Source organism: Vipera berus, assembly GCF_964194415.1.
Source record: "Vipera berus genome assembly, chromosome: 3".
Classification (NCBI taxonomy): domain Eukaryota; kingdom Metazoa; phylum Chordata; class Lepidosauria; order Squamata; family Viperidae; genus Vipera; species Vipera berus.
The window spans coordinates 33647643-33662004 of record NC_138204.1 but is presented as its reverse complement, the minus strand read 5'-3'; the positions used below and the strand labels follow the sequence as shown (position 1 = coordinate 33662004).

The following is a 14362-nucleotide window of genomic DNA, read 5'->3' as shown; positions in this document are numbered from 1 at the left end:
CTGTATATTTGAATTGATTGGTTGAAATTTTTTAGTCCCACTTTTTTTTTTTGGACTGCACATGGCAGAGGACTGGGAGCTGCAGGAGATGGCTGAAAGAGCCGAATGTGGCTCCGGAGCCGCGGGTTGCAGACCTGTGCCTTAGTGGCTTAGCCTTTGAAAAGGTATTTCCTTTATTTATAAACTGGAGCTGTTTGTCAGTATCTCTGACACTGTATTGTAGTTGTATTCAGCAACTTATTTATAGTGCATTCCCAATTATGTCTGTTCAGCAGTAAGCTTTTCTTCATTTAATAGGGCTTGTTGCCCAACAAATGTGGTTAGGACATAGCTGTATTTATGTTTTTTTAATAAAACCACAATTCTGTCTCCACTCCAATGCATAAAATGTTCCTTCTCTTTCTCTAGAGTCTAGATGAATCTGTCCCGTCAGTGAAAGGAGTAAATTGGATTTCTGTCATCACAAAAAACAACGTTGTCTTCTATATTTTAAAAAGCTAATAAATACTTTGAAAGGTTGTGTCACAGTAAACTAAGAAGTCTTTTAAGGTGTCACAGGAACTCTGTTATTTATATGCTAGAAGCTCATCTTTTACAGATAATATTTTTATTAAGTGAACAGTAGCACTTTTGAAAGAGCCTTATATTAAAAGACTTCCCAAACTGATCTTGTGTGTTTGAATTTCTGGAATGAGCTTTGTTTTATATTTTGCAGAAGTTATATATACCCCAAAATTAATGATAATGAAAATACAGAAGAAAGAAAAACAGGTTGGTAAAGTTCACTTTTTGAAAAAATTGATGTGTGTAACATTTCTTGGTATATTGTGGTTCAGCAGTTAGTTCCATAATTTCTACTTGAATTTAAAGACATTGATTTTGTGAGATGGGGAAATGGGACTCTTACTTAACAATTTATTGACAAAGGGGAGAATATGAACTACATTTATTACAGAATTTATACTACCCTTAACATAGACGTTTTTCTGTAGCTTGATGTAGGAAGGTAAATAAACAACAAGATTCTCTTTTTATAGACTTGCCAGCAAAATAATTTGTAAATCCATTGAGTCCATTGAAGTTTCTGTTGTCAGAGCTCTCTAGGAAAACAGTAGGCTTGTTAAGTCTAGAGGAGACTGATCAAAGAGTTACTGGTTCAACATGAGCTCTGCCATATTGTCATCACAATATGTAGCTTCTTCAGTTCCCCTGACATTTTATCTGAAATTAAAAAATAAAGTTTCCTTAACGTTGAAGTTGATTTCTGTACCTACATGTCCATGTCCATAGTAATTTTTCATTTCCTTGTTCTAGGATGCTTGGGACTGTGATTTGCCTTTTTCAAGATCACCAACTGACCTGAGCATTATCCATACTACATGAATAATACTTAGAAAACAGAGTTATTATACAAATATTAACATTAGAATATATTACTATATAAAGGGAACACAAGATAAGACACCCTACTATTAAATACAGTACATTGTGTTGTTTAAGTGTTCCCTTTATTTTTTGAGCAGTATATTATATATCCAATGCTTTCTTCATATTTCAAAGAAGCATATACTGATATATAGATGGTAACATAGGAATGCATTTAATTTTCATTTATCATTTAAAAGATATAAAACATTACTGAATTCTTCAGTATATTGAATGTTCCCAAAAACACCAACCCTTTCCTTCCTTTGTTTATCCAGATACACTGCTGCTTTTAATGCAGTAGTTGTTCTCATGAAAATAAATGTACCAAATAATTCACAATATAGAAAACATTGTAATATATAGGTTATGAGCATGATTCCACCTATATGTAGGGGATCACATGAATTTTGGGGTGAAATATGGTTGGAAATATGGAGTAAATGTGCAAATGATTTGCACTCTGCTGTCTTTTCAATAGGAATCCTTAAAGATGAATTTCTTATAAAATAATATATTCTTTTAAATCTTAACATTGACAAATAAGTTATTCCCTTTTTGGAATAAATGGCTTTAACAATAAAGGAGGTAAAAGAAACAAAATTAGTTCAGGCCTTCTCATTTGCTGATCCTGCTTCTAATATTTTTTTTACAATTTTAATTAGCCTTATATCTCAAATCTTGTCTACGCAGAGCACATGCACACATCTGTTTTCTATCTGACTAAGTTTTGTTCTTTCAGACATGGTTGTTTGATTTTTTTTTCATTCTTTTCTTCTCTTCCCTTTCCATTTTACATGTTTTGTCAATTGTACAGTTTTATCTCCTTTTACTGTGTTTCTATTGATAAAGCCATAGGTGGGGAATAGAGATTTAGTAGTTGTAAACATATATAGAATCAGATTACATCTCAATAAAAAAGGTGTAACTCCAACAAAATGACTAGCTTCGTACTCTAGCACCTTTCATGTAGAGAAATATGGGAATTTTTTTTATATTAGTCATGGCTCCATTTCTTATACGCATTAGAATTTCTCTCCCTGAATTTGGAACCTGAATTCTTTCTGTATAACATATTGAACACCTTGAGAATTGGGAGATAAGGACTGTACTGTCCCTCCTAGGGTTGTGGAAAACTTTGAAAACCTGGCTTTGGTCTTAGGCTTGGCAGATTTGTGTTACAGTAATTGTTTTAAGGCCCCTGTTTTGTTTTGTTGATTTTGTTGTTTATTTTAGACTTGTCTGTCTATCTGATTTAATATTTTTTAGTTGTGTGCAACCTAGGCTTCACAGAAATTGGGTGGCCAATAAATTTAAATACAATAAAATATCAAGAATACTGAGCTGAATTGATAATTTATTACACTGCTTTTTATATAGTTCTTTCTCCTGCATTAAAGTAATTTAGAGTTTTGTTTTATTTCATTGAATATACAGGGTAGGAGTCTTCCTATGATGTAATTCAAAGAACTGTTTCCTTCAAAGCTGAGCATACCTTATAACCTTAGAACTTAATTTTATTTTTTACAAAAATACTCACATTTTGGAAGTTGAAAAATAAGTGTTTGCAAAGGGAACCATAACTATGATAAAGACAAATAACTTTTTTTGATTTTGATCACTGACAATACCAAATAAGAATGCCCAAAGGTGCTTTTTCATGAGGTAACTGGACTTCCTTGTTTTTCTTTGAAGACATTTTGCTTCTCAGCTGAAGAAGCTCTTGAATGAGAAGCGAAACATCTTCAAAGAAAAACAAGGAAGTCCAGTTGTCTCATGAAAAAGCACCTTTGGGATAACTATGACCTGGATGACTGAGAATCTCCATAGACAAATAAGAAAGCACAGCACAGAGGCCTAGGAGATAATACAGGTAGTCCTTGAATTATGACCATTCACTTAATGGTGTTTTTCCTAGTTATGATGGTCTTGGAAAAAGTGATGACCTGTACTCACACATACAACCATCGCACCACCCCCATGGTCACTTGATTGCAATTTGGGTGTTTGGCATCCAGCTTGCATTTTCAGTTGGTTGCATCATCCTGCAGTCACATGATCATGATTTGAAATCTTTTTTGCCAATTTCTGGCAAAAAAAATGTCCATTAGGGAAGTTGCATTTACTTAATGAATATGTGATTTACTTAACAACCACCGTAAAAATTGCCATAAAATTGGGTATGACTTATGATCTCAGTGACTTAATGATGGAACTTCCAGTTCCATAGGTAAGTTGCACCTGTACCTCTCTCTGTTTGAATAAAAAAAATACTTAGATGACAAAGTATGTGTCTTTATTATGTGACTCTTACGCTTGGAAACTGTAAGACATCTAACTGCACTTGAGTTTCTTGTGAATAGACATTATATGATTATATGATTATTTTTCCCAAGATAGAATTTGAGGACTTTGGAATGTGCTTTTGAGCTTCAGAGGAGCATCAAGTCAACCCATGATTTGCTGCTACTAATCTTCAAAGCTCAATGTAGGACACAGTAAGACTGCATTCCTTTCTAAGTAGGACGAGCAGACATGTATCTTCCATCCCAAATGCACAATGTGGGGATGTTTATTGATACTAATGAATGCTATGGGAAAACATTTCCCTTGAATCTCCTTTCTCATTGTGGTTGCTTTTATTCTTTGGCAGCCAACCATTGAGTTGGTTTCCAAGATAAAGGCAACATGAAAACAGCAGTAATAGAAGGGAAAGAGGAAGCTAAGTGTTCCATGAAGGCCACAGATTAACCCCCCTATGTTCTTTCTCCACAGTTTGTTTAATAAATTGCCAAGCAATCCTTATAACAGTGGAGAAACTGCTTTCTGTCATGTGGCAGTGATTGTAGCAAATGTATTCTGAAGAATCTGTATTGCTGCCCTTTTTGAGCATTTCCTTTTATGCTTTAGAGTTGTTGTACTAAGATTTATGCTTTACCTTGGAAGTCTTATTTTTTCTGTAAAATACTGAAACCTTGGACAGAACTGTATTTATATCACCTCCTTTTCTTTAGTAATAATTTCTAGTGGCTTAGAGCATACATAGATGAGCTGTGAAATATATCTTCTCCAAACTGCATTATTTTGGAAAGAGAGGAAGCATGTTAAAAATGCTACCAGATACGGGAAATATTTGTGCTTTACCATGCGCAATAGTCAAAATTACTTTCCAATCCTTTGTCTTTTCCTGTCCCTTTTCAACTTTGTAAATGTCCTTTGGATACCTTTTTCATCAGAGGTTTAGGTGGATAGGCCTAGACATAGAACTCACCGTGTCACACAAATTTGTAGATTTATGACTTCTAATAATTTTTAATTGTCTTTTTATTTAATCTGTCTTTTAAGTATTGAGAGTTAGCTTGATACAACTCAAAATGGTGGCATATTGGACTATAAAACAACATTGGGCTCTCTAATTTGATTCTGAAAAATCAAAATTTGATTTTGACTTTGATGCCTTGTTAACTCTATTCTGAATATAGATTGGTACTTACAGTGTTTAATACACTTGAGAAGTGTATTGAAAAATAGCAAGTAAATATATTTACTTGTCTGTTATCAATGTCTGTCCAGGATATGTATGTATATGTATTCTTCTTGTGCCATATTCCATTCTGAGTGTCGCATCACATGTCTGAAATATTCTAACTTTTGTTTTTTAATTATTTTGATTTCCCTTGGCTTTCTCAGGCGGCTTATTACCTCATTTCTGATCTTGTCAACCCAGCTTATACATAACAGCCGCCTGTAAATCCACATTTCAAATGCTGCTGGTCTCTTCAGGTGACCAACTCTCTACTCCATAGAGCAGGATAAAAAAAATATAACATCTGATAAGCCTGATTTTCAATCTTAGGCTTATGTCGTGACTGCAGAAGACCTTTTTCATTTTGAACAATGCTCTGTGAGCTTTCTCTATCCTTATCTTCAGTGGTCATGTCCCAGCTTTCATGCAAATTGGAGGTGCGTGATCCTTTCAACTTTTCCTAATGGTATTCCGAATTTATTGGTGGTAAATTAACGGGTTATTTGCTGACGACCATGATCTTGGTTTTGGAGGTGTTAAGCTTCAAGCTGTATTTTTCAGATATTTATGTGACTCTGTTGATGAGGAGCTGAGGGTCTTCATGCTTACTGGCAAGCAGAACTGTATCATCAGCATATCTTAAATTGTTGATCCAAACACCGTTTACTTTAATGCCAGCATCGATGTTCTCCAGTGCCTCATTGAAGATTGACTCAGAGTAGATATTGAACAACAGTGGAGACAGAATACATCCTTGTCTGACCCCTCTTCGTATTTCTGCAAACTGCTTTTTAAATCAAGAACAGCTTCTTACTTTGAAACTTAAGGAAATAAAATAAAAAGCAAAACTCTACCTGCTTTCTGCATGTGCATATTCTTTTTCCAAGTTACCCATGCAAATTGCTATTGATGAAAGACATGTAGAAAAAAAAGCTGAATGATAGACTCAGCATCCTTCCTCCCTTGATATGTGCAGTGTTAAACCTACAAGTTAAATATCTGTTGTGATTGTGTGGTGCTACATGGCCTGTGGTAAGCCAGTCATTTCTGTTATGGATGGTGGATTAATTACATTTTAGTGACCTCTTTTGAAGTGCTTTTCAAAACTGCCTAAGGAGCTCCATCTACTTTGCAAGTATACAGGCAAATGGTTAAAGAAGTAGGTCACATTTTTGAAGTCTACTTATCCTGACAGTTTGTCTTCAAAGTGCAGTATTCGCACACTGTTTACACAGTTTCTGATGGGAAGCACAGATCTTAGGTCCTGCCATGGATACTCTTGAATTCCTGACAACACCTCCTACAAACTATGAACTGTTGTATATATTTTGCATCAATAATGGCACATGTGTTCTTGGCTTAAACAGAACATTGTTTCAGAATATTCTAAACTGACAGTCCCCTTATTAACATGTTGCTTTGAAATAATACCTTGTTCGACAAATATAATATCAAGTTTATCAAGACCTGCTCTTGCAGCTAAGTTGGAATATTTGTAGTAGATATTAAAGTCCCCATAAGAAGGAGAAAGGAGAAGGAGAAAAAAGAAGAAATATGCTAGCTTACCTTATTCCTTCTTCCGACTGAGTGTTCTGGGCTAGTTAGTCTCTCTCAACTCCATCCATCTCACAGGGTTACTTGTGGGAAAGTAGAAGGAGGAAGGAGTATTATGTAAGTTCACCATTTTGAATTCCTTATAAAGTAATAAAGGCGGAATACAAAAAAAAATCTAATCACTAAAAATCCCATAGATAAATTACATACTGCATTTGAAGAGAAATTTAGATGTTATTGTAATCAGAAAGCACTAATAACTTTAGTGGCTTCTAACTACATTAAGCAGTATTAACTACATAGTAGGAAGAACAGTAGTTCAGCATTTATACAGTAGTTCTACTCCTGGCATCTTTACTTTTTCTTTCCTGAAGGAAGTCTGAAATATTTGGGATATGAGTCAATTCCATAAAATCTGATTGTTAAAGAATCTCTGTAGTGATATAATATAAATGTTAGCGCGTCTGCAACAATTCGGGTTTTGTTTTGTTTATACAAACAAATTTACAAAAAAAAATCACATGCTTATGTAGAAAAGTATTTTATGCAGCACATCTGGAATAGAAAATGAGCAAGCATAGAAAAAGTAAAAGAAAGAACAGCAGTATATAAAACAGAATTTAATTACAAGTTTTATTAACTTTTAAACATTTTTACATTCATAAGATTTTTAAGGAAAATATTTTAAAGGCTATAATTTTTAGATATGGGCATAACCTTGTTTTTAAACTTTTATGATGCTCAACTCTGTCATGACTGTAAACAGCAAGCAGTATGAGACTGAACCATACAAAGGCAATTTATGCATGCAATCATGCATTGATTGATTACATACCATAAAGTTATTGTCAACTCTTAGTGCCCAATTAGGATTTACCACCATGATGAACAATTATGTATCTTACTATAGAAATAGGTTTAACTAAGTAAAATTTATTTCTCAACAGGATTGTGCTGTTTAAAATTAATTCAGCCATTAATGTTTTAGATTACTGATGACCATATACAATCATGTAAAATTAACCAAAAATAGCTTTTCCTAAATTAAGGAAAATTAATAATGCAACAGGAACAGAGTAATTGAGACTTGGTAAGAATTATACAAATATATATTCATAGGGTAACTTATAATCACAGGAGAAACTTTTGTTATGAACATGTGCAGGAATACTCTTATTCTGACTTAATAAAATAAAGGTGAGCATTTGAGTAGTCTTGCAGTATGTTAGATTGTTGGTTCATATAGTCTAATAAGGCAGCAACTGAATGGAAGTAGCTTTCAAAGTTACAAATAAGAATTTTGGTAATGCTTTTTGTCAGTACGCGAGAATATAAACAGAATCCTGCTGCATTGGACCCCTAGTCATTAAGTCCAGCATTATGTTCTGACAGAGGCCAATCAACAGCACAAGGAAGCCCACTAGTCTCCAACAAGTGGCCTTTAGTCACGCTGCCATCAAGGCCAATAGCTCTCATTTTTGTCAGAGCACACAAGCCCCACAATGATGTCAAGGTACAGTAGTTCCTCACTGGGGGATTATTATTATTATGGTTTGCTCAAAATGAGCAAGGTGTTCAGACTGGATTTGGAATTTTTATTCACTTAATTGAGTCCTTCCCAAGACCCGGGACAGGCAGATGTTGATGTTTGATAGCTCTCATTGTAAGCTGTTCCTAGTAAAGCTGCCTTTGGTGAATTTGTTAATGCCAATGGTGTTCAAGTGGTGCTCCAGTTGTTTTGGGATTGCACACATGGACCTATTACTATTGGTACTACTTTTGCTTTCTTTTGCCACAGTCGTTCTATTTCTATTTGCAGGTCTTTGTATTTTCTTTTATCTTCTCCATTCTTTCTCTTCTCTTCTGCTGTCTCCATGAACTGCCACATCCAGACTTTCTTATCAACAAGCTTTAAATCTGGGGTGTTATGTTACAGGTGTCTTGTCAGTTTGAATTCTAAACCCCAGAGCACTTTAGATCATCTAACTGCCGTGACCGGGGGGGCTTTTGCACAGGTTCGCCTTGTACGCCAGTTGCGCCCCTTTTTCGACCGAGATGCCCTCTGCACGGTCACCCATGCCCTTGTCACCTCTCGCCTGGATTACTGCAATGCTCTCTACATGGGATTGCCTTGAAGTGCGCCCGGAGGCTTCAACTGGTGCAAAATGTGGCTGCGCGGGTGCTTATGGGAGTATCACCGGTTGAAAAGCCTGGCCTAGGGTGTTAATTGCCTTAATGGTATTTCCTCCACTGACTTTAAGATCTTCTTTATTCTCTTGAGGTATTCACTTCTAATCTACTTGGCTTCAGTGTGCTTGATTTGTCAGCTTGAAAGATACCCAGGTATTGTAATGATTATCTTCATCCAGATGTTGATGTTATTTCCATAGGGCATCTTGATTCCTTCAGTTTTCACTATTTTTCTCTGTTTGATGGTGAGCATTTGTCCAGTCCGAACTCAATTGAAATATCTTGGCTGTATATACGGACTGTGTTGAGCAGTGATTCTATTACAGTAGTGTTTTTTCATACAGCTTCAGGTCGTTCATGTAAAGGAAGATGGAAGATGTTTTTGATGTTTGATAGCCATGGCCTGAATTATTCAGTATTGTTGACAGAGAAAACAGGGCAATGACAAACAGTAGTAAGATTCCTCTCTTGATATTAACCTCTCCCAGTCTATCACCATTGATGAGGACTGTGTCATTGATCTTTTCACAGAGCTTCTGATGTTTCTACTGACTCCTATTATATCTAGGCACTTGATTATTTAATCATATGGCAGAGAGTTGAATGCTTTCTTTTAATCAATCCGTGCTACAGTCAAGTTGGTCTTCCTTCTCTTGCAGTTTCCCAGAATCATCTTGTCAATTAGCTGTTGATCTTTTGTTCAGTTTATTTACCACCTATCTCACGGTTCAAGGCAACTCTGTAACACAGTACCCTTCAAGAAAAAGAAATGGAAAAACAAGAGAATCCAGAAAGTTCTCATTGGTATTTGAAAATACAAGAAAATAATAACAAGAAATCAACTCTAAACCTCACTTCTTACGATATAATTGTGTAATAATTGTGTAAGCCGCCCTGAGTCTTCGGAGAAGGGCGGGATATAAATGGAATTAAAATAAAAAAATAAAAAATAAAAAATAATAATTGTTATGGGAGTGGATTTATTTATTTGTTAATGCTGAGCCAAGAGGAAGCCCAGAATTTCATTAAAAAAGCAAAGTGTGTGTATGTGTGTGTGTGTCTGTCTGTAATATATGCATATATGTGTGTATACTATATATACCTACATATATTACACAAACACACATATACATACATACATACATACATACACATACAATATGTGCTTGTTACACACTGGATTTCCTATTAGTATGGTCATGAGAAGCTCAGCGGTTAAAGACACTGAGTTTGTCAGCTGGAAAGCTGACAGCCGAGGTTTGAGACCTGAGTGTCCTGCAGTGGGTGAGCTCCCATTACTTGCCCCAGCTCCTGCCATTCTAGCAGTTTGAAAGCATGTAAATGCGACTAGATAACTAGATGTAAAGGTAACAGCATTCTATTCACCTTGGTGTATTGTCATGCTGAACCTCATGACCATGCAAAAGTCTTTGGACAATTCTGGCTCTCTTGGCTATGAAACAGAGATGAGCACTGCCCCCTGTAGAGGTAATCCTTGACTTACAACAGTTCATTTAGTGACCATTCAAAGTTACAACGGCACTGAAAAAAGTAACATGACTGTTTTTCACCCTTAGGACTGTTGCGGCATCCCCATGGTCACGTGATTTACATTCGGATACTTGAAAACGTGAGACATTTATAATGATTGCAGCATCCTGGAGTCATGTGATCTCCTTTTGCAATCTTTTGACTTGCAAAGCCAATAGGGAAACCAGATTCACTTAACAACCAAGTTACTAATTTAAGAACTGCAGTGATTCAGTTAATAAATGTGGTGAGAAAATTCATAAAATGGGGCAAATTTCTCACTTAGCAACATAAATTTTGGGCTCACTTGTTGTAACTTGAGGACTACCTGTAGTTGGAAATGACTGAACAGGGGAAACCTTTACCTTTAATATTGCTAAATGCATTCAAGAGCAGCATTACTTATTTTTGACTTAGCCCTGGTTTTGAAATCCATTTTGTGATTTTCTACCACCTGGGATATAATTTGCATAACCAACTTTTTAAAAATTAAATTGAGGTTAAAGGGTTTACATACCACACTAAGCCATTAACCCCTACTTACAGATCATTGTGGGTGGGCTTACCTGAACCTTAAAGTCAGCAATACAATTTAGCATAGCAAACTGGGCTGAAACTGTTTTTGAAAAGTGTTTTTTTTCTATAGTTAGTCCTCACTTGGTGACCAGAATTGGGGCCAGCAACTGCATTGTTAACCATCACGGTTGCCATGTAGAAAATCATCTGAGTGCAACAAACTTACAACAAACTTTTCTATTTGGTTATTAAATGAATCTCTTAACTGTTGTTTAGTGTAGCAATTGCACTAAACAATTTTACTTCTGCATTCTCCGTTAATTGCTTTTTGGGAGCTGATTGTAAAGCACACAAACAGTGATCTCATGCTGCAGGATGCTATGCTGGTCATAAATGCAAGGATTGGTCACAAAGCTGTTTTTTTACAATTTTGTAACTTTGAATGGTTGCTAAATGAACAGTTGCTAAATGGGGGAATGCGTAAGTGAGAATACAGAATATCCTCACTTACAGAATAAAAGATGGAAGGAACCTTGGAGGTCTTCTAGTCCAATTCCCTGCATAAGCAAGAGACCCTATGCAATTTCGGACAAATGTCTGTTTAATCTCTTCTTAAATACCTCCAGTGATGGAGCACCCAACTTCTAGAGGCAAACCATTCTACTGGTCAATTGTTCTCATTGTCAGGAAGTCTCTCCTTAGTTCTAGGTTAGATATCTCCTTACTAAGTTTCCATCTGTTACTTCTTGTCCTGCCCACAGGTGCTTTGGAGAGTAGATTGACTGCGTCATCTCTGTGACAGCCCCTCAAATATTGACTGCTATCATATCATCCCTAATCTCTCTTTATTAGGCTAGACATATCCAGTTCCTACAACCATTCATCATATGTTTTAGCCTTCAGCCCTCTTTGTTGCTTTTCTCTGCACCCTTTCTAGAGGCTCAACCTCATTATGGTGACCAAAATTGTTGCAGTATTCCAAGTGAGGTTTTACCAAAGCAGTACATAAAGTGGCACTAACACTTAATGTGTCCATAATATTATCCCTTGTTGATGTAGCCTAGGACTGTGTTGATTTTTTTGGCAGCTGCAGCACACTGCTGGCTCATATTTAAGTAGTGATCTATTAGGACTCCTAGAACCTTAAGGTATCCCACTGCATACTTTACTCCATGTACATTAGTTCCATTGAGGACTACACATTTAGTGTGACTGGTCAGCCAATAATGAATCCGTCTGGTGGTGATGCCGTCTATCCTGTATTTTTCTATTTTATCAAGAATTAAGTTGGTAAGTGGTCTTGTTTGTCAAATGCCTTATTGAAGTCTAAGTACTATGTGCACAGCATTTCACTGATCCACTAATTTAGTCACTTTGTCGAAGAACACAATAAAGTTCATCTGACATCTGTTTTTGAAAAACCCATGTTGGCTTCTAGTAATAGTTTTGCTTTTTTTCTAGGTATTTGCATATTTGTTGCTTGATTATCATTTCAGGATCTTTTCAGGTCTTGATGTCAGGCTGATTGGTCTTCAGTTTCCTGGATCAATTCCCCCCCCTTATTTTTGAAGATGGGAAACCATATCAACTCTTTTCTAGTCTACTGATAGTTCCCCCATTCTCCAGGATCTTTAAAAGATATGGTTCAGTGGTTCTGAGAACATGTCAGTCAGCTCTTTCAGAATTCTGGGATAGAATCCATCTGGGCCTCGGGATGTCAACTCAATTTGAGTGGATAGCTGTTATCTTTATATGTGTAAACATTTTGGGGAGAATGTGTGTAGGGAGAATTTTCAGTTCCAAAAATTTGAAATAATCGGAATAACCTTGATTTCAATGAGATTTTTGTTCACATTTTGTTTAAAATTAAACTTTTAAATTGAAAGTCAGCATTTTTCAGCACTTATGTAAACGAAGAAGTAGACTAAGTTCTCCACAGAATGTGTGTTAAAACCGATAAATTCAGTTTCCAAATAAAAGCAAAGGTGCTAACTAGAAAACTGATAATCACATATGCTAAAAGAGACACAGAAATCTGCCAAATACAGTATGATGTCTTCACATAAGTATTGCTTTAAAGTGGCTCTGAATTTAACCACGTTGAGATAATGCTTTATCGTCTTTTTCTTATGCAACACTACAATCGCCAAGATTGGCCACTTTGACTAGATGGTTATAGGTTTTATGGATTCAGGTCATACAGTTCCTTGACACGGCTTTACTGAAAGCAACACAGCTATTGGGAAAAGTTTTCAAATATCACAAGTATGAATAAATGATCAAATTCTTATGAAATGTAGCATTACTGGTTAAACTATAGAGTACTGCATTTTAAGGTATTGATAGTGGATGAGCCATGTCTTTTACCATAATACCAAATTTATGTTTTAGATTTTTCTTAATACTTCTTATACATAGTAATATTGAGTGGATTTTAGAAATTCTTGCTAATATTGAAGCAGGGTGGAGGATGGAAATAGGTTAACAACAGATATGCTGTTCTGTTCCAGCCTATGACCGGCCCTGTTGGAATGTCAGGGACAACCCCTTTTTTATATTCAATAGGCTGGAATTAAGCCAACCAAATTTATTTGCAAAAACTAAACAAAACAGTTCAAAACAGAGTTAAACAAATACAGACCGAGACTATATCAGAAGCTCTTCAAACGGTTGCCTTCAGCAACCAGCACCTCCCACACATTCCCCTTTTAAACAGCAGTCTCAAGGTGTGGCTTCTCATTGCCTTCTCCCGAGGTGCCTCATTGCTTTTCTTTGTTCACTTCTGCTAGTCTGCCTCCTGCTTCGAGCATCCCTGAACAGAGCCAGCTGTGGATCGTCTTCTTCCAATCTTTCAGGCTCACACAGCTAGGTCTGAGGAGGAACAAGACGGGAGGGGTCTGGCTGAGAGCTCTGCGGTGCATCAGAACTTTCCTCTGCAACCAAAGGCTCTCCAAACCCCTCCTCCTCCTCCTCCTCTTCAGAATTGTCCAACTAAGCTGCCGAAACCACAGGCTGACGCTGAATCACAACATATGCATAGATAGTCCTTGTTTAGATTTGTCTATTTAGTGACAATGATGAAAAAGTAATTAAATGAGAAATCCTTGCATTTACAACCTTTGCAGGTTTATAAAACAAAGGAAAACTGAAGTAAAATTATAAGCCCAGTTGCAGTTTCACTTAGTGACTATAGTACTTTGCTTTACTGCTGAATTTGCCAGTTCCAATTGTGGTTACTAAACTAAAATTGTTTATGGGCATAACTTGTAATCCTTCATTAAATTCTAGATGTTATTCCTCTTTATTGTAAATGGGCAAGAAGCTACATCATATATAATATCTTTAAGTGTTTAATTAGAATCCTGAATAGGGCAATTCATAAACATTTTGATATGCAAGTAACCCTGATTCTTCTTCAGGAGGATCTGGCATACATGTTTATTAGTTCCTGCTGTGAAGCAGTTAAAGCTGTTCAGAAATGGATCTTATTCTTATACATTCTCATCTCACACAAATTTTAAGATTAGACAAAGTAATGAGCTAAGTAGTCTAACATCTGGTTATATACTCCAGAGTTAAGATAGAGTACTGACTGAAGTTTTCTGTTGCCATATTCCAAAA

At 36.0% G+C, this 14362-nt stretch overlaps 1 protein-coding gene across 2 annotated transcripts in view; it reads left to right on the top strand.

The window, feature by feature from the left end:
- The window catches only part of CHD6 (chromodomain helicase DNA binding protein 6), a 148825-nt gene that overhangs the window by 50958 nt on the left and 83505 nt on the right, over positions 1 to 14362 (top strand). For both annotated transcript variants that reach the window (XM_081325197.1, XM_081325198.1), the window contains exon 4: positions 716 to 771. In XM_081325197.1, coding sequence (XP_081181323.1) covers positions 716 to 771 — 56 coding nt within the window. The remainder of the gene's footprint in view (positions 1 to 715; positions 772 to 14362) is intronic.